Here is a 19,672-nt window from a genome sequence, read left to right on the forward strand (position 1 = left end):
TTTCTTTATGAAATTTATTCTTATATAAATTATGTATTTCTCTGGGCAGACAGCCTTCACCTTATTGCACTAGTAGCACATCTGTAATACCAAACTACAGGACAAGTCTTAACAAGAGGTTTGTGTTCTTCAACGTAGCACTTGTCTACCAGGCACTGTAGAAGAGGATGGGAAAAAGCCAGGACCTGCTCAGGAGGCCAAGAGGTGGGTGGAGTGGGGTATAGGACAACGATAACCCTTCTGACAACTGGTTTTCTCCCAGGAAGGTAAACATGCAAAGCTTACATCTGGATTTTGGGAGCAGGGACAAGTTGGAAGGCAACTCAGCTCCCTTTGTTTCTGAGAGAAGTGGGCACTCACCTTTCACTCATTTGTAACAAGGTCTAACTGATGCTTTGGGGCAACAATCAGGTATAGAGTTCATCATCAGATTTAGAATTAGCAGCAATTAAGAATAGACCACCATCACTGCCACAGTGAGGTGGCTGTCACCCTGGCACCAGGGACCCGAAAGCTGTATATTCTAGAGAGAGGTGTCATTAAGACCCAGAGCTGGCTCTGGAAGTAACCCAATAGAGCTGGGACTTCAAACTGCTCCTTATCTCAGATGGCTCTGTGATCACACTAGTTAGCAATACTCCAGGTGTTGGGTTTTCCAACCATTGGTCAAAGCTATGATACTGAATCTAGGCAGAGTGAAAGAGATGCCTGAGAAGGAAGAGGGAGGCTTGTGGTGATAAGGGAGGGTCATCGGGCAGTGATTGTAACATGATTAGGCCCTCCTTGCAGGAGGTAGGGCTGAACATGGAGTAGAGTTAGGAGCTGCAAGTCTCCACAGCTCCCCTCACTCTGCCTTTGTACTACACTGAAGACAAGTTGCTCACATACTTTAAAGCACATTCTTGATACAGGAATGGGGACTTGGGGCAAGCGGCGATTTGGTATCAGGCAAAAGCCACGTTAAGCCTTCATGAGGGCAGCCACCACAGCCTTGGCGTTGAGACTGCGTAGGTCACAGTAGGTCTGGCCAGTGCCCACAAAGACGATGGGTTTGCTTGTAATGTATGTCATAGAAATAGCAGCTCCCACCTGGAGAAGAGAAAGAGGATGGCCCATCAACTCAAGTTCTATTACATTAAACACCTCAGCTTCCTTTTGTAAAGAAGCTCATTCCAACTTCCAGTCACATTCATTATCCAGTATCATCCACCTTTACCTTGTCATCAATGGTGTCAAATTTGGTAAGAACAATACCATCAATGAGCCGAGGTGTTTGAGCCATAGAATGGTCAGCCAAGGCTCTATTGAACTTGATCTGAAAAGGGAAAAAGTAACATAAGAAACCATCTCGTTTGCCAGGTTTAAGTTGTGAAGGGAACTAGGCCCAAGCCCTCACCAGCTGATCCACGGCTTCATTGCCTACTAAGGCCTCCCCCACAAACAGCACCAAGTCAGGTGTATTGACAGTAATGAGTTTGGCCAGGGCAGTCATCAGGGGGGCATTGTCTTGCATGCGGCCAGCTGTGTCCACCAGCACCACATCAAATCCTTGGTTACGTGCTAGAGAGAGAAAAATAGTTAACTCCAAGCACATAACTGTCACTCATAATGCCAACTTAATAAGATTTCTTACTCTATGTGAAAAGTCACCCAACTGTCACTCCTGCTTACTGCCAGCTTCTTGGGATGTCCCAGTCTGGCTATTTGAAAAGCCTATCCTGTTTACTTACTGAGACTCTGGATTTGGTTACAAGGTAATGTAAGAAAAAACCTGTCCTATTCTTGGCCACCACCAAAACTGTCCAGGGAAAGGATATTAATAGGATAAAGGTGACCACATTCAGATCTGTGGTTAAGATATACACTAGCTTTTTCTCCTTTCAACTACATAATTACCATCCAAAAACATCACCCACACCAGTAACTTATTCTGACTTCTCTGGTAAGCCTACGTCTGCAAATTCCTAGGGAATACAAAAAGGACACCACAAGCCCTCTTGGTCTCCACACTACCAAAAGCAATGGCTTCCATGGCAATGCCAGCAGCGTCCTTCCCATAGCCTTTTTCAAACAACTGCACCATCGTACGACCACCATGCTTCTCAGGGGGATGGAGGGCGGTCAGACGTCGGGCGTGTGTACGAAGCTGCTCAACAGCCCCAGCCCGAAATGTATCACAGGCAGCAATGAGGACACTGAAGCCATTCTCTAAAAGCCAGAAGGAAATCTGAAAAAAAAAACAAAAAACAAAACAAAAAAGCTGCCATGTAGAAGCAGGACTCTAAAATCACAGGGTGAAAAAGTAAAAGCAGCAGGCTGGAGATCTGAACTGACCTTGGCAAGATTAGTAGACTTCCCCACTCCATTAACACCACAGAAGGTGACAACGTAAGGGCGCTGGCGACGTTGGGCATCCATGATATCCCGGAGCATGTCTACGCGACGCTGTGGCTGCAGAATCTGTACCAGAGACTCCTGTAGAGCTTGCTTGACTGTGGAAGTCACAGCTTAAAAGGGAGATGGAGGGATTCAGTCAGAAAACCAAGTATCACACTTGATACCTAACATCTTTCTGATCTGATAAAGACCATGCAGTCTCTTCCCAAGAATTCAGATCAAACTGTTCTAAGTACTTTAGCTCATTTAAATCATCTATTAAGTTCTAAAGGCCGTTCTATCATTAGCAGTTTAGAAATTAAGGTGTTTGCCAAAAGGCACATACCCAAGAGGTCTGACTTTCACTTCTGAAGTGCATGTGTGCTTTATGACGTGCAGATACTTACTGCTAAATGTCCCCATCACTTTCCCTTCCAACTTGTTGGCAACAGATTCACAGAGCTGGACAGCAATATCTGCAGCAACATTCTTAGCTGAGGAGAGGGACAGCTATGAGTTCTGTGTTAACAGTGATCAGTTCTCAGTACAGTTTAGAACATGGTTCTACCCATTCTCAACTCTATGCCACATAGGTCAGCCCAGTCCTCCACTCACCAATGAGATGATCACGCATCTTGTCTAACACAGACTCCATGTCTTCACGACTTAAGCTCTTGGAACCCACAAGGCCCTTCAGCATCCCAAACATGCCACCCAGAGTTCCCTTGGTAGCACTACAAGCACAGAAGGCCACAAATACACATAAGGCCAGCAGGCAGGAGGTATGGCTCATAAATTCTGCAGCCATCCACACCACCTCCCACCTGAAATTCTTCTACCTAGGTTTGGTGTTTTGAGTGGCCCCTTCGTCATCTGAGCTGCTGCAATCCAGATCTTGAAGCTGTCCCCCAGGCCCAGTTCCTCGAATCTGGAGGACATGGGTAAAGGAAGAAGATGGGATCAGGAACACTAACAGCTAAGGAAAGATCCCACATCCTGTCAACATTGTGAGATCTTGAAGAAACTCCAAATACAATTCATTCCTCTCTCAAATCCAGGCATACCCTCCAAGGCTTTCTGGCTAATGGTAACCTTTGCTCTGATCTTTATGCCTCTTACCAAGTTGATATCTTCAGACAAAGCAGCCTCTGGGGTTCCATTGGTGGTAGGAGTACTGTAATCCAAGACTTCCTTGTTAGCAGAGCCACCTAGTTCCCAAACCCGGGGTGCCTTTTTGCCCTTCTCCTTTGGAATATCTGACTTCGAAGACTTGCTGCAAAGGATCATATGAGAAAGGGTTACGGTAAGAAAGTAGAAAGAACAAAAGTAGTTCTCTAACATCTAACACAGCTGGGTAAGTCACCAGAGAGACTGATTAGCCTTGTGCTCACCTGGATTTGTCCAGACCCTTCCCATGCTTTTGAATAAACTCTTCTCTCTTCCTGCGTATCAGCTCCTCTTTGGAAAGTTCTCCATTCTCAGGTCCCACTGGGAGACCTGACTTTTCTGCAGGGGCTGCTTTGTTAGGAGCCAAAGGGCCATCAGAACCTGTTAAGAGAAACCTCACTGAAGGAAAAACAAAACAACAAAAACAAATCGAACAACACAAGCCCTAACCACCCAGATAATAACTACACTTCTTCCAGATCCTTAAGAGCAAACTTAGACCACAGGGGGATGGAAGAACAGGGTGGTGAGCACTTCCACTGAGGGAGGCCAGCAATGACAAGAGGCCACCACAGATCTTTTATAGCACCATCTTAACACTTTTTTTAAAAAATTATTTATTTATTATGTATACAATATTCTTTCTGTGTGTATGCCTGAAGATCAGAAGGGGGCACCAGACCTCATTACAGATGGTTGTGAGCCACCATGTGGTTGCTGGAAATTGAACTCAGGATCTTTGGAAGAGCAGGCAATGCTCTTAACTGCTGAGCCAGCCCCCATCTTAACACTTTTGATGGCCTAGCATGTTCAGGAAGATCGAACGCACCTTCCTTTTTGGCCCCCTTTTTTTTGTTGTTTTTTGCTTTTTCCTTGGTCTTCTCCCCCCGTGTTTCAATCATGGACCTCACGGGTTTCTTAGCTTTTTCAGAATCTTCAAACTTCTTCATGGTAGTGGGAGCACGGATTTTACTGCTCTCCTCTGCTTCACTAAAGAGAAAATAGAATGGTTGGTCTTTCTACTCACATAGGAGGAAAAAAAAAAATCTGCCTCCAGAAAAAGGTCCCACATGTCAAAGGGACAGTCAGAAATGAGCTACCAAATGTGGCTGCTTTGAGCCTGTTAAGTTAATATTGTTGAACCACCTGCAGGCAAGGCACTTATCAAACCATCACTGGTTTTAAAATGGGGAAGTCTCACCGAAGGAGCCGCAGGAAGTCATTCTGGAAATCAAAAGTGCCATTCAATAGACTTAAAGCACTTTGCTGTTGGATCTCTGTGCGGTATTTATCCCGAAACAGCCGGTGCACGTCATCTATCAACTTGTCTACATAGGTCAATGTGAGGATCTTCTGAAAGCCAACCTGTTTATGCAAGGAAACAAGGCCAATAGATCTCCTTACATGGCAGCCCAGAATGGAACGAGGCCAACTCAACCCAGGCCTCCAGAGATAGGTTTCCTGTCCTGAGAGGTAGCCAATCTTCCCACCTTGCTCAGAAATTGCTGGCTTTCTCCCCTCCAAATTCCAAATGATTTATCTATTACTTCATCACACACCACACACACAATAAAGTTAATTGGGTTGATCAATGAGGATTCTGTTGAGAACATGTCTTTCTAGCACACCCTCCACTTACCACAAATACCAGCTCAAACTGGTTGTCCAGTTTATACTTGAGTGTGAGGGCCTCATGAGTGAAAGAGTTGTTACCTCCCCGTTCCTGGAAAAACAGTGTTTCAGCGTTCAGGCAATCGACAGCAAAACCAGACTTTGAACTATGTTTGGGCAACAACCAGATATTATCCTGGCCTCAGCAAGAGAGTACTGGGACATTTCTCTCTAGCACCCGCCACAGAGAGAGACACCAGGTTGGAGCAAAGGGGTAATGTTGGGAAAGAAGGCATGACACGTGGGAATCGGAAGACAAACAATCATATATAAACAATCAGACCTAGCAGCTGGGAACAACTTAATGTTCCTAAAAAGTGTTCTCTCATCCACAGTCTCACCCAGCCTCAAAGCAACGGAAAACCAAGCTGCCCCGGGTGAGCGAAGAGAGGAATTGAGTCTCCCAAGAAGCCGGAATACAGCTACAGCCCAGACACGGGAGGTGTGGGGGGCGTCGTAAAGTTTCGGGATACTGTGATGCCAGGCAGGCAAGGCAGTCGGGTCTAGGTGGCCGGTAAGCGGTCAGTATGCGGAGGGCAGGGCGGAAGGCGCGGGGTGATGCCTAGAAGGGGGACAACAGACTGGATCTGAGGGCTAGCCCGGAGTTCTGCCCCGCGGGGGTGGTACCTGCAGCAGGACGGAACGAATCAACGCGTTCACGGGCCCGGTGCACGAGTCGCTCACACCCTGGAAACACCAGAGCACAAGCCCGCCCTTCGAGAAGATGGTGAAGAAGTCGAGCATGACTGGAGCGGGAGAAGACTTGGGGCCGAAGCCGGCGCCGGGAACTAGGGCCGCGTCCGCCGCCGCTTCCTGCTGCGCCAAGCGCGGGACACGTCACACCAGCAGTCCCCGGAAACCGGCTCAACCGCACTTCCGCTACGAGCCACCGGGATCCCGCCCCCTCCCCGCCCAGGGCGCGGGCGACTGACGTAAAGCAAGGCCGACCAATAGCGGATGTGGGCGGGGCTCCCGGGGCGCTGAGTGCCTATAGCGTGGAGGGGTGGGGCCCGAAGGGCAGTGCTGGCTAATGGCGCGTTTACGTCAATGCCCTGTGGCGCGGAGCGATGACTAGTGGCACGGGAGTGGGGCTGAGCGGCACATCAAGCTGGAAGAAGCCGGACTCTGAAAGGCCATGTTTCGCAAAGTGCTGCGTATTGGCTTGGACTCGGGCCTCTCAAACCGTGGCCTACGCACACGCAGAGGAGGCTTTACTCTGGGTAAAGCTGAGGGCAGCAGAGAGTATACTGTACATAGTGGTTCTGGGGTGCCCATAACCTCCACATATGTGACCTTCAAGGTTTGACACCCTGCCTCACGCTGGCGGGACAGCGAGTTAGCTGGGGAAAGGGGTAGGCTTGCCTGCTAGAGATTAAAGAGCTAAGGCAGGTATATGGACCTCAAGGAGGCGCTTCCCAGAGACAATTCCATATAAATGGAAGCTTGCTGGTAGTAATGGATATTAAGGATAAGGAACCATATAGAGGTGACCAGCTTTACAAGGCTGTGCGGTATGGAATATACTAGGAACTCCTGTTCCCTGGGCATAGGATACCTGGGTTGGAGATGACTGCAGTTGAATAACTGACAATGAGGATCAGGAGGGAGAGATCTGCAGGAGCCAAATATGTGAGTCACCTAGCTTGTCCGGGGAAGTAGAAAGCATATTTTAGAAAGTCGTATCTTGATCTTGGGAGCAAGGATGACACTGGAGATGTGCCAACCCACGTGTCTATTCAGCCCAGCTTTTCCTGTGCCTGTCCTCCAACCCCACACCACGTAGGAAGGAAACATAAGTCCCTCTAACTGTAACTATGTCCTGCAGACTGGGATGCTAAGGTGTCTGAGTTTAAGAAGAAGATTGAGTGCATCCTGCCTGGAAAGCAATGGGAAGAGCCGTACGACACCAGCCACCTGCCCCCAAAACAGTCAGATGTGGTCATCGTAGGAGGTGGGATCCTCGGCCTGTCCGTGGCCTTTTGGCTGAAGAAGCTGGAAAATAGACGAGGTGCCATTCGGGTGCTGGTGGTGGAACAAGACCACACGGTGAGGTCAGGGAGTAGGGTACTCATCTTATTGAGGTCACAGCTTGTACGTCCAAAAGATAGGGATTGTGCATTGGACCTTGAGAAGTAGTTCCAGATTCTTCCGCCAAGAACACCCTTGGCAACAAGATTGTTTTGTTTGGGGAGGGGAGGAGGTGGTGTTACAATTGGTTAATCTCTTTGGAGACAAGGGTCTCAGTATAGACTGGCCAGGCCAGTCTAGAAGTCAACATCCTGTCTCAGCCTCCCAAGTGCTGGGATTACAAGTGTGCTCCTGCACATTTGCCCAGACGTTTCCTTATAAAAGCAGATTGTACTTCAGTGTTTGAAGGTCTGTCCAAGATAGCTTGTATTTGGGCTACTAATTAGTGCAAGCAGCTTCCTCTACCTTCTGTTAGGGACCATTATTTCTGAGGTCTTAGTTGTTCTTGTTTGCGATCGGCACATAGCTGCAGATCTCCTGTCTGTCTTCAGTTATGTCCTTCCTTTTGTAAACTCTTTTGTAAATTCGTTGCAGGTTAACTTCCTACCCTTGGGCTTTCAGGCCATTACTATTGTGTTCTATTATATCCAGCCCTGTGACGACAATTGACTGCCATCAGTTTAAAATGCTATGTTCATCTATGATCTGTGGGTTGGCTTGCATACAGGTGTATGCATCCTTGCTTCTTGAGAAAGGATTTTTCAGGTTTTTTTTTTTTTTTTAAGTTTAGATGGGTAACCGAGAACTTGCATTGCAGGATTCCGTTACATAGGGCGTCATGACACTCTCCCTCAGTTTTGTGTTTGTTTTTCACAGTATTCGCGGGCTTCCTCCACAGGGCCTTCTGTGGGTGGGATTTGGCAGCAATTTTCTGTGCCTGAGAATGTCCAGCTCTCCCTCTTTTCGATCAACTTTCTACGGAACATAAATGTATGTACAGTGAGATTCAAGAGGTTGGGTGGGGAGCCCTTCCCTTAGCGTAAAGAGCAGAAGCCTAGCTGGCAAGGGGAAACCAAGGATATGTCGTCTTAGAGGCAGCAAGACCTTGTGATCCTTGGCCATCTTCCATTGCCGATGCCTAGAGAAGGGTTTGTCCTGATGTGGGGCATTGACCCTGGGAGCTGTAGTGAGAAGGCCAGGGGGCTCCCCTTTCCGTCAGCCTCTTTGGAGAGCAGCTTTTCTTTACACACAGGAATACCTGGCTGTAGTGGATGCCCCTCTTGTAGACCTCCGGTTCAACCCCTCAGGCTGTCTCTTGCTAGCTTCCGAAAAGGATGCTGCCACCTTGGAAAACAATGTGAAAATGCAAAGGTGGGTGCATAGCACTGCCCTGAGCTGCTTCTTGGTTTCACATACTTGATGAGCTCCTGTGCCAAGGTAGAAATGGGGAAGCTAAAGGTGATGTCACAGGGACCTCCTCTCCACTGGATCATATTATCAGGAAAGATAGGCTTGTTCAGACCTTCACGGCCCATGAGCAGTCATGGACAGAATGTGGCTCCTGCATTTACCATATCATAACACCCATGTAAGATATACCCCAAGTCCAACAACCCAGAATCTCTAGGGAGTGGCTTTGGAACTGGGCTTCTAATAAGAATCCTAATTTAGAGGTCAGCAAAGTTCTTTTATAAAGGTCAGACAGTAAATATTTTAGGTTTTGCTCGTCATTCTGTCTCTGTTACAACCTGTCTGCTCTGCCATTACAGCACAAAAGCAGCCACAGACAAGAAATACAACTAATTGAGTATGGTCTGTATATAAAAGTAAGCAGTAGCTTGGCTGTAGCATATGAGCTTCACATCAGTTAAGGGGTGGACATCTTTGTAATATGTTACTCATAGGTTCTCTTCTGATATATAAATCTCACTGGTGACACCAGATAAATGTTTGCAGATGCTAACTCATTTAATCAGAACATCTCCTTTTTCATGTGGGGAAACTGAGGCAAGAAGACCTAGTAGAGCTGGCACTGTGGCTCAGTTTAAGCTAGACACTGGCTCAGAGCAGTGTCTCTGAGCACTTTCATTCCCCAGCCCATAAGTGTTGCAGAGGAGATGCTCACCTGAGGGTCAGGGTTGTGCTTGGCAGTAGAGAAAGAGGGTTTTACAGGAGTAGATGGAATGTGGTTCCTCACCATGTTGTGAGAGGAGATGGAGTAGGTTGGCCAAGAAGGAGTTGAGAATTCTGAAGGGAGGAAGAATGTAGAGAATTGAAAAGATGAACCTTCACATTCAGCAGTCAGGAGAAATGGGGTTATTTGGGTTAGAGAACACTATCAGTGAGCTGGACTTGGTCTCATGGAGTCGGGGTCTATGTTCTTTCCCTCTGAATACTGTTCCTAACACGTTAACTGAAGTGCACACATTTCTCTTAGGCAGGAAGGAGCCAAAGTCTGCCTGATGTCTCCTGAGCAGCTACAGAACAAGTTTCCCTGGATAAACACAGAAGGAGTGGCTCTGGCCTCTTATGGTGAGGCTCATCTGCAGAGCACGTGCTTTCTTTCCCTGAACATGGGCACTGAAGATCTTGAGTTGGAAGTCTTAGTGTGGCTTCTCCACACTGAAGGAGGACCAATTCCTCCTGAGCAACAGGACCTCCCCAGACCATGCTACATCTCTGGCCTTCAGCATGACTAGACTCCAGTACAGCTGGTCAAGATGACCTTTCTAGCTTCTAAAGCCCTAAAAAAGTATGCGGGGTAATCAGTAGGAAGAGGAGGGTCCCAGTGCTTCATGAATTTGTTTTTCCTCATGTCAGGGATGGAGGATGAAGGTTGGTTTGATGCTTGGTCTTTGCTCCAGGGTCTTCGTCGAAAGGTCCAATCAATGGGAGTCTTACTCTACCAGGGAGAGGTGACAAGTGAGTCTGAAGTCTCTTTCCCTTTACTTATGTCTTGCAGCCAGGACAAGGCCTAGACCAAGCTCTGCCTTTCTGCTCACGGCACACCCAGCGTTGGTCTAAGAGGCTGTTTTCTGTGAGAGGAATACTGCTAAACAGCTCAGTTTTCTCCTCCCTGCACTGCCCTGCTCCTGTGTGGCCAAGTTCTTCTGGTCTCTTGATGTCTGTTCACTTGAGGACATATGGGAAAGCACTTATCCTTCCCATCTCCTTTCCTTGAGAAACCAGTGTTGGTTGTGGAGCTAGGAATGTAGCTGTTCCAGTGGAGTTCTTGCCTAGCATGCATGAAGCCCTACGATCCATCCCCCTAGGTTATATTCCTATCAACACAGAAACTGAGCACAGTCAGTCGTACATGCCTGTAATCCCAGAAGAATCAGAAGTTCAGGGTCATCCTCCACTACATAGCAAGTCTGAGGCCAGTCTGTCATACATGAGATGCTTTCTCAAAGGAAACCAGTGTAATCCCCTTTTCCCTCAAGGACTCTGTGTGTGTGTGTGTGTGTGTGTGTGTGTCTGTGTGTCTGTGTGTCTTAATTTCTGTTGCTTTGAAGAAACACCATGACCAAAGCAATTCTTATAAAAGAAAGAATTTAATTAAGGGCTTGCTTATAGCTTCAGAGGGTTAGTCAATTATCAGCAATGGTGAGGATCATGGTAACAGGCAGGCAGGCATGGTGCTAGAAAAGTAGCTGAGAGTTCTATCCTAACCCACAGGCAGCAGGCAGACAGAGAGACTGACCGTGGTCCTAGTGTGGGCTTTTGAACTCAATGCCTCTTCCTAGTGACACACCTCCTCTAACAAGGACACACCTCCTAATTCTTCCCATCAACTGGGGACAAAGCATCGAATATATGAGCCAATGGGGGCTATTCTCCTCCAACCACCACTGTGTGTATGTGCATGCCTGTGTTGATGGGAGCACTGGGGATAGAGCCCAGGGTCTCATGCATGCTAAGCATATGCCCTACTGCTGAAATCACCTTTCCTAGAGGACTTATTTTTTTAATTTCTTTCCTTCAGGTTTCATCACTTCATCTAGCCAAATGCAGACCCCAAGTGGGGAACAGGTAGTCTTGAGAAGGATCAACAAAGTCCATGTAAGTCCCAAGTTCCAGTGTGCTCCTTACCCCAGTAATGGGTCAAGAAGGGTGGTAATCTGCCCAGATGTAGGCCTTCTGTCTGCTTCCCAGTACTGACAAAGTTAGGCTTAGGAGGAAATAAACCTCTCAGGATCCACTTTGAGTGTCATATCATCTGTTGTGCCCTTGTACTATCTCTCACACACACCCCAGCCTCCTTCCTCTTACTTTCTGTTGGATATAGGTAAAAATGGACAAGAGTCTGGAGTATCAGCCAGTGGAGTGTGCTGCAGTGATCAATGCTGCAGGACCCTGGTCTGGGCAGATTGCAGAGCTGGCTGGTATTGGGAAGGGACTGCCTGGCACCCTTCAGGGCACCAAACTACCTGTGGAGCCAAGGAAAAGGTAACTAACTATCTTCAGGGCAGCCAAGGATGAGAAAGAAATGATACAAAAGTTCCTAAACTTCTGTTTTGTGTGTGTGTGTGTGTGTGTGTGTGTGTGTGTCGTGTGCATATAGTGAGAGGGTTGGTGCTATTCCTGCAATGTCCTAACTCCCCTGATCATGACAGGTATGTGCACTTATGGCACTGCCCCCAGGGACCAGGTCTGGAGACACCATTGGTTGCCGACATCAGTGGAGTCTATTTTCGACGGGAAGGATTGGGCAGCAACTACCTAGGTGGCTACAGCCCCACTGAGGTAATTAAGTTGCAAGGAGACAGACAAGATGTCATTAAAGAGGGAAGCCTTTGAGCGCTCTATGTTGTCACTGAGGTTAGAACTGGAATCCACTGAAGGGATTGATTATAGGAATTAGATCTGGGTTTGCCCTTATAAGCAGTATTTAAGCCTTGCCTCTACCTCTCACTTAGGAGGAAGAACCAGACCCAACAAATCTGGAAGTGGACCATGATTTCTTCCAGAACAAAGTGTGGCCCCATTTGGTCCAGAGGGTGCCATCTTTTAAGACTCTGAAGGTAACTAACAGGGAATAATTTTTCCTGTTGGGTTTGGGAATCAAATAGGATTGATGATCCTAGAGCATCTTAGTCCCCTTGACCTGCTGTGTTCCCTCCACCTAACAATCTCTAAGGAATCTGTGGATCTGTCCAATCCCATGAACCCTTTAGCAGCTAATCCCTAAGCAAGGGTGTGGGTTGAGCATGTCTGTGGCTTTGCCAAAAACTTCAGCATCTTTTGTACCTGCAGGTGCAGAGAGCCTGGGCTGGCTATTACGACTATAACACTTTTGACCAGAATGGCGTGGTGGGCCCCCACCCACTAGTTGTCAACATGTACTTTGCTACGGGCTTCAGTGGTCGTGGACTTCAGCATGCACCTGGCATCGGCCGAGCTGTGGCAGAAATGGTACTAGATGGCCAGTTCAATACCATCGACATGAGCCCCTTCCTCTTCACCCGCTTTTACTTAGGAGAGAAGTTACAGGAGTACAATATCCTCTGAGCATGGAAACTCTTCTGTGGGCCTCGCCAGCCCAGGTGTTGTCCTTGCCTCACATTGGCTATAGTCACTGCCTGAGTCTCCCCAGGACTATGTCATGGTTCCATCCCTTTCCTCACCATCCTCTGAGCCGGGCCACTCCTCCCCAGTGTCTCTGGACATGGAATGAGCGTAGGCACAGAGACCCAGGCTGGTGGAAAGTGGTGAGGCGGGACTCCAGACTGATTGTAGCCCAGACTGATACCATCATCCTAAACATCTGGGCTGATATCCTGGGAATGGGGCCCAGGACTGGCTTCCTTCCTGGTAGAGGAGATGGGTCTCTGACCACCCTGGCCAGAGCCCAGGTGCACAGCATTCTAGGATCACCTGACCCAAATTTATGGACTTGTCTGTTATTTAATCAATATATGTGATTAATCCCTTCCTCTGGTCTTGTGTTCTTTCTGCTTCTCTTCTAAGCAACTTTTGAAGTATCATGCCATTAAAAAGGCAGCCTCATCCTCTCAGGAGTGTTTCTCAGATCCTTTGTGGGAGGCATCCTGTTTGCAAGCTAGTATCCCCTGTCCCTGAGGTCCGCAGGAACAGATGGTTCCAGACAGGAGAAATGGGATCGTCTAGTCAGCCTATAAAGCCCCAGCTTCTGGCTACCAACATTCAGTCTATAGCAGGATTCAAAGTAGCATTCTGACTGGATCATGGTGGGAAAGAAGAGGAGCCAGGGTCTGAAGAGTCACCCTAAGAATCTTGGATTTCATCTTGGCAGAAACCCCGCAGAAGAGTTTTAAATAGGGAAGCAACATGATCAGATTTCCCTTGTAAAAATCTCCCTCTGGCTAAGAGTGGCGGTGGTGCACGCCTTCAATCCCAGCACTCAGGAGGCAGAGGCAGGAGGATCCCTGTGAGTTTGAGGACAGCCTGGTCTACAGAGCTAGAGCTAGTTTTAGGTCAGCAAGAGCTACACAGAGAAACTCTGTCTAAAAAAAAAATAATAATAAAAATAAACCTCCCTCTGACTCAGGTGCAGCCTGGTGGCAGAGTGCTCAGCATGTGGATGGCCCTGAGTTTGATCCTCAGCACCAACACAAGAGGTGATCTGGGGAAGTCACTGTGGTTCCATTGTAGAGAACAGATCAGACAGCAAGGCAGAAAACAGACTCTAGATGAAAGCTGTTGCAGCCCATATAGCAGGTGACAGTCATGATGGGAAACACATAACACAGGGAGCAATGTAGTGACAATGACAATGTGAAATGGAGCCATTATTTCCTAGGTTTCCAGCTAAATAGCTAAATGGGTACCATGTTTCTCACAGAAATGACACAGGGAAGAACAGCAAAATGAGTAGCCTGGTGTGGGACATGCTGAAAGGACAGTACCTGTGGGAGATGTCATGTGTAAGCCGAAACCCGAATAGTCACACAGAAACTATATTAATTCCAACACTGTTTGACCAGTGGTCCATTCATATTTCTAGCTAGCTCTTATATCTTAATTAACCCATTTCTATTAATCTGTGTATCACCATGATGCTGTGGTCTACATGCATGTGGTAAGAGTCTAGTGGGTGTCTTTCTCCTTCGGCAGCAACATGACATCTCTTGGACTCCACCTACTCTGTCTCTCTATCTCTGTTTGATTTCTGGCTTGGCTTTACTCTGTTGAGCCATTGACCCAAATAGCTTTATTCATCCACCAATAAAGGCAACACACAAACAGAAGGACATCCCACACCGGTCATGAGTGACTGGACTGTAGAGGTGATAGAACAACAGCATCATCAAAGGAGAGTGGAGGGTTAGGGAGAACACGGGAGCTGGAGGGACCCGATGGCACTTAGAGAGAGCTGAATGAATGCTGAAGGGACCCATGAGGCAGGAGAAAATCCAGGAATGTAGAATCATGAAAACCAAGAAGTAGGCACCAGAATGAAATGTTACATGCCACCTGAACTCAGCACCCAGCAGGTCAGAGGTGGCCAGGGAATGCAATTTAAGGCATAGATGGTAGCAGAAGAGTGAATTAGAACAGAGTTTCCTGGGAAAATGGCTCCGTCAAAAGTCCTTTGGAGAGGATGAAAGGTAAAAGATAAAGGAGACATCATATAGCAGAGGGCACAGGAGAGATGGGCCAGCTGGAAGACATTAAGTCTGTGTGTGGTTTGGAGAGAACCAGGCATGAGGCAGTAAGCAAAAGAAAACTATCAGCAGGTAGTACTGAAATGTTAGAGGGGACCCGGCGGGAGCATAGCGAATGGACTTTAGCCCCTGGGGTCAGTCAGGCCAGAGAACTGGTTAACCCTGGATGATAGTTCTTTAGGTGTACCATAGTGATTTTGGTATAGCCATCACAGTCTAAGGATCCAAAGAAATAGGTGCTATAAACATTAATGCCCAAGGAATCCTCTGTTCCTGCAGAACTTTAATTTGATCCCATGGGAAAGCCTTTATGGGCATGTGATTATATCTGTTTTGCCCTTTAAACTATGTGAGGAGCTGGACCAAACCCAGACATCCCAGAGCTTGTCCTGTAGTCTGAATGTCCATCTAAGCATTCTTGCTGGACCCCAAAGGTCCTTCCCTGACCTCAGGGAGTCTATACTGCAATGAGAGGTAGGGTCAAGGCAAAGGGATTTCTGGGAAGGACTGGGGAAGGCAGAACTTAAAAGGCTTTCCAAGGGCTCAAAAAAAAAAAACACCATTTGGGCCCAACAATTTAATTTAAATCCCAAGAACCAAAAAAAAAAAAAAAAAGAAAGAAAGAAAGAAAAAAAACCATGGTGTGGTTACATATGTCAGTATTCCCAGGATTCAGTCTGTCAAGAAGGGAAGTAGAGACAGGAGAATTGCCTGGAAGCTAAAGAGCCAGTCAGCTGAGAGTACATAGCACAGCAAAAAAGAGAGATCCTGCCTCAACAAGGTGGAAGAGAATTCCCAAAAGCTGTCCTCTGACCTATACATATGCAATAGTAACAATATTTAAGATTTGTATTTTGTCTGTGCATTTATCCTGTGTGGGCTGGGGAGTGGAGGCCAGAAGAGGAAGTTAGAAAGCTGGAGTTACAGACAATTGTGAGCCACCTGATAAGGGTGCTGGGACTCTTCAGTTCCTCTGGAAGCGCAGGAGGTGCTCTTAACCACTCTTCAGCCTCAATTTCTTTTCTTCTTTTTTTTTTTTTAAGGGTTTACTGGTCAGGTGAGGTGGCACAAGCCTGTAATCCCCAGAATTTGGGGTCGAGGCAGGAAAATGAGAAAAATCCAAGGTCATTTAAATTATATAACAAGTTTGAGGTTAGCCTAGGGCTATTGGAGACCCTATCTTCAAAAACAAAAGAGGAAGAAAGACTTTCCTAACACAATGCAGAAATGAGCCTGGCTAGAGGGTTGTGTTTGTTTTGTTTTGTTACAAACACAGCTAGGCAGGGGGAGAATAGAGATGTCCTCACCAAGGAGCAAAAGTATTCACCAGGTGTGAGCAACTGTGGGACACACAAACACAGATGACAATGATGACGACAGCAAAAACACAGGACAGCTTTCCGTAAAGGGAATAAGCGTTTATTCTTGAGCCATATTTGAGTGGCCAAGGCTCAAGAACACAGATTTAGGTTACCCCAAATTACATGTTCCAATGTGGAAATAGCTTCACTAAGTTTTAAAGTTTTACAGAAGAGATTCATAAATCAAGCCAATGAAATGATGGGAGAAGCTTCCCTAAAGCCCTCAGATGCTATCTGATGACATCCTTCGCTGTTGGGTTGCTCTAAAGTGAGCCGAGATAAGGTGATTAGCTTCTGGACAGGCAACATCCCAACCTCTCCACATCACTACAGGTCTAAAATCAATCGGTGTTTGCAGACACAACTTCTTTCAAGGAATTCTTATTGCTAGAGCTCTCCTGATGAATATTCATCTCTTACAACATCAGCAACCAGAAAGTGTAATTTTGATGAGTAAACCTAGAAAGATCACGCATGAACAGCCCCCACAGCACAAACTGCCTCCCTCAGACCAAGTTATCCGTTTTTGACTGGCTGGAGAGAAATCAGTCTAGAGGAATAGATAAGGCCTTACACCTGCCCATTAAACTCCCACCTGCCAGCATTTCATATGTGTTGTTTTCAGGTTGATTTTGTTTGTTTAGTTTTGTTTTTCGAGATAGGGTTTCTTTGTGTAACAGCCCTGGCTGTCTAGGAACTCAGAGGTTCGAACGCCTGTCTGTGTCCCAAGCGCTGGGATCAAGGCATGCGCCACCACTGCTCAGTCTGAGGTTGACATTTTAATAAGACTTCTGTGGAAGGAAATGTTGTATTATTCCCTTGGAGAGTCACAAAGTTCACAGCAAAAACTATAGGAAGTAGGGGCAAAGAACTTAAGTATTTCTTCAGGACTTGCCAACATCTTGCCTAACCCCCCCCCCCTCCTTTTTTTTTTCAGTAGTTTGGTACTTCGAAACTGCAGTTGAATGTCCATCCGAAATCCCTGCCCTGAGGACAAACACTTTTGGCTAGACTGATTCCAGGCTGTGGGCGTCAACATTAATAGGACCCTCCTTCCATAAAGGTATACGCTGCCCGCGGGCTGGTCTGTCTCCTTTGTACCATCTAACCTACCTTGAGAGATCTTCGGGAAAATGCCTCATTTTTCTGTGCCTCCCTTGGTGGAGGAGTTTTCTCCTCGTTCCCACGCCCTCAGACGGGGCAGACCTGGGCTGAGGGCTTCACGGCGGCCCTGGGGAACTCAGGGTTCTGCAGCCGGTGGGTGACCGGGCACCCGGGAAGCCCGGGCGACATGGACGAGCGAGCGCCCCCTACGGTCGGGCGGGCACACGGGCGGCGGGCGCGGGCAGGAGGGCGGCTGGTGCGGGCAGGAGGGCGGCGGCCGAGGAGCTTCCGGGAGTCGGGGCGCTGGCACTTCCCGGCGGAGCTTGCAACCGGCAGCGCGGGGTAGCGCAGGTGAGCGGGCGGTGGGGACGCGGGGCGCAGGGCGGCGGGCGGCCGGGCCCTGGGAGTCGCTCCTTTCTTTCCTGGGACACCCGCTTCCCTGCCCCGCCCCTTCCAACCCGCCGTCCAGCACTCCCGGAAAGCCGCCACCTTCCTGTGGCACCGCAGCGGGCGCGGGGCCGTTAGTGCTGCTGGCCTTCAGCAGTCTGGCCGCATCAGGTGACTCTCTCCGGCGCCTGCAGTCTCGCTCTGGTCACAACCTGGCCCCTGCTCTTGGGCTTGACTCTGGCGGTGTTCTGTTGCTACCACAGTCACTTAATGGGCGTCTACCAGGGACGACTGTCGCGCCAAGGACCAAGGGGGAGTAGTAATAGTTCGGTCTTAGGTCCACTGGGTGGCAGGTAATCTAGAAACCCGAGAAGTGCCAACTAGAGAAGGAAGTCGGGAGAATTCTAGCAGACACACCTACCCGGGAATGACTCAGTGGACATCTTGCCTGCTTTGTTTTCAGACTTTAAGAAACAATACGTAACCAACATATGGAAAAGTGCACAGATCCTGAGTCCCGCCCAACCATTTTTCACAGGCTTGTTTGTGTAACCTGCATCCAGAATAGTAAGTCTTTGTATGTATGATTCATAATATTCTGTCAAAAAACATGGACTGCATATTGTTTATCCATTTTACTGACCACAACCTGATGGACGTGGTTGTTTCCATCTTTGGCCTGTTTTGAGTAGTGTGACTTTTGTGTGATTGCTCGGTTTGATTATATAGTGTGCAGCATCTTTCCAAAATAATTGTGCTTGGTACTAGAGCAAGGGCTCCGTGGTCAAGGGCACTGGGTGTTCTTCTAGAGGACCCTAGTGCGATCTTCAGAACCCTCTGGGATCCGATACCTTCTTCTGGCCTCTGCAGGCACCTGGCAGGAAAGTGGTATACAGACATACATACAGGCAAAACTTCCAAACACATTAATATTTTCTAAGTTGAAAAAAAATAAGAAGGCTGTGCTTCCTGGGTAGCACAGCAGACACCTGTCCTCTCAGCACAGTGGAGGTAAGTTCAAGGCCAGCCGGCCTGGGTTAGCCCACACTCCCAGCAGCAGCGTGTGCACGCTCACTCTTCTGTCCTTAGTAAGTTCCAGCCAGTGTCCTCCCTGTAGTTGTTTCTGCTGACTGCACAGTGTTGATGCCCTCAGGTTTCAATTTGCATTTCTCTGAGGATGGTAAACCGAGCATCTGTCTTTCTGTCTGCTGATCATTTGAATATCCCTTCTGTGAGATGACTGTTCAAGTCTTCTCTCCATTCACGTCTCTCAGCAGCATATGGGAGTTCTTGAAATTTTTGGGAGTTAAGGCATTCATTAGATACATTTGTTTTGTTTTGTTTTGTTTTCCAAGATAGGCTTTCTCTGTGTAACAGTCCTGGCTGTCCTGGAACTAGCTCTTGTAGACCAGGCTGACCTTGAACTCACCGGAGCTCTGCCTGCCTCTGCCTCCCAAGTGCTGGGGTTAAAGGTATGCACCACCACTGCCTGGCTAGATACATATTTTTAAACATCACCTCTGTTTCAGCAGATTCCGTCCTCACTCTCCTAATGATATCTTTGGGGGCAAAAGTTTTTACATTAATGTTTTCCAATTTATCATTTTCCCCTTATACGGACTGTATCACATCTGAATTTTTTTTAAAGCCAGATGTAATGGTTCTCACCTGTACTCACAGTTAGCTGTGAGTTTGAGACCAGTCTGGCCTATCTATGTACTGCGTTTTAGGCCAGCCTCTACAAAATGAGGCCATGTCTCAATATTTTTTTTTTTGTTTTGTCTACTCCAAAGTCATAAATCATGTCACATGTTTTCCTATAAGATCTTTATTGTCTCGCTAGTCACAGCTATCTCTAATACCTATTTGAAATTTAGTTTGTGTGTCTTGAGATGTAGATTGAGATTAAAGTTTCCCATAATACTAAGTAGACCTAATCCTATAGATTGCAAAGAGCACCTTTCTGGGGCTGGTGGTGTAGCTCAGTTGGTA

At 47.5% G+C, this 19,672-nt stretch overlaps 3 protein-coding genes and 1 long non-coding RNA gene across 12 annotated transcripts in view; 2 read left to right on the plus strand and 2 right to left on the minus strand.

Annotated features, from left to right (window-relative positions):
* Srpra (SRP receptor subunit alpha) lies at positions 1-6,058 on the minus strand. Its single transcript, XM_048458735.3, has 14 exons — positions 5,842-6,058; positions 5,183-5,266; positions 4,745-4,908; positions 4,373-4,533; positions 3,768-3,924; positions 3,496-3,649; positions 3,216-3,304; positions 2,992-3,110; positions 2,784-2,870; positions 2,335-2,507; positions 2,014-2,227; positions 1,397-1,560; positions 1,217-1,315; positions 1-1,089 (listed from the first exon to the last, which is right to left on the minus strand). Exons 1-14 carry the CDS (start codon positions 5,956-5,958, stop codon positions 961-963), a joined length of 1,911 nt encoding a protein of 636 aa, XP_048314692.1. The 5' UTR covers positions 5,959-6,058; the 3' UTR covers positions 1-960.
* Positions 5,305-13,117, plus strand: Foxred1 (FAD dependent oxidoreductase domain containing 1). Of its 6 annotated transcripts, none has more exons than XM_048458744.3 (11): positions 5,305-5,656; positions 7,040-7,260; positions 8,081-8,172; positions 8,435-8,553; positions 9,620-9,714; positions 10,003-10,104; positions 11,168-11,244; positions 11,471-11,631; positions 11,799-11,928; positions 12,102-12,206; positions 12,439-13,117. In XM_048458744.3, the coding sequence occupies exons 4-11, from the start codon at positions 8,546-8,548 to the stop codon at positions 12,691-12,693; spliced, it is 933 nt and encodes a 310-aa protein (XP_048314701.1). In that variant the 5' UTR covers positions 5,305-5,656; positions 7,040-7,260; positions 8,081-8,172; positions 8,435-8,545; the 3' UTR covers positions 12,694-13,117. The 6 variants fall into 6 exon arrangements, with proteins under 6 accessions (XP_048314701.1, XP_048314696.1, XP_048314693.1 ...); XM_048458736.3 differs by lacking the exon at positions 5,305-5,656 and adding an exon at positions 6,264-6,434 and having other exon boundaries at positions 8,038-8,172; XM_048458738.3 differs by lacking the exon at positions 5,305-5,656 and adding an exon at positions 6,264-6,434 and having other exon boundaries at positions 8,059-8,172.
* On the minus strand, positions 8,851-18,038 carry LOC125416066 (uncharacterized). Of its 2 annotated transcripts, XR_015737734.1 has the most exons (3): positions 17,303-18,038; positions 15,771-15,901; positions 8,851-9,429 (listed from the first exon to the last, which is right to left on the minus strand). It is a non-coding gene; the product is annotated as an uncharacterized LOC125416066 (long non-coding RNA). The 2 variants fall into 2 exon arrangements; XR_007236764.3 differs by lacking the exon at positions 8,851-9,429 and having other exon boundaries at positions 15,668-15,901.
* Positions 17,522-19,672, plus strand: part of Tirap (TIR domain containing adaptor protein) — a 14,047-nt gene continuing 11,896 nt past the window's right edge. For 2 of the 3 annotated variants that reach the window (XM_085689760.2, XM_048458751.3), the window contains exons 1-2: positions 17,522-17,644; positions 18,144-18,247. The gene's annotated coding sequence lies outside the window, so the exon portion shown is untranslated. Of the gene's footprint in view, positions 17,645-18,143; positions 18,258-19,672 lie in introns of all 3 variants that reach the window. The other variant, XM_085689759.2, reaches the window with a different exon arrangement.

The sequence above is a fragment of the Myodes glareolus genome, chromosome 4 (genome assembly GCF_982192425.1).
Source record: "Myodes glareolus chromosome 4, mMyoGla1.1, whole genome shotgun sequence".
In the NCBI taxonomy this organism is placed as follows: domain Eukaryota; kingdom Metazoa; phylum Chordata; class Mammalia; order Rodentia; family Cricetidae; genus Myodes; species Myodes glareolus.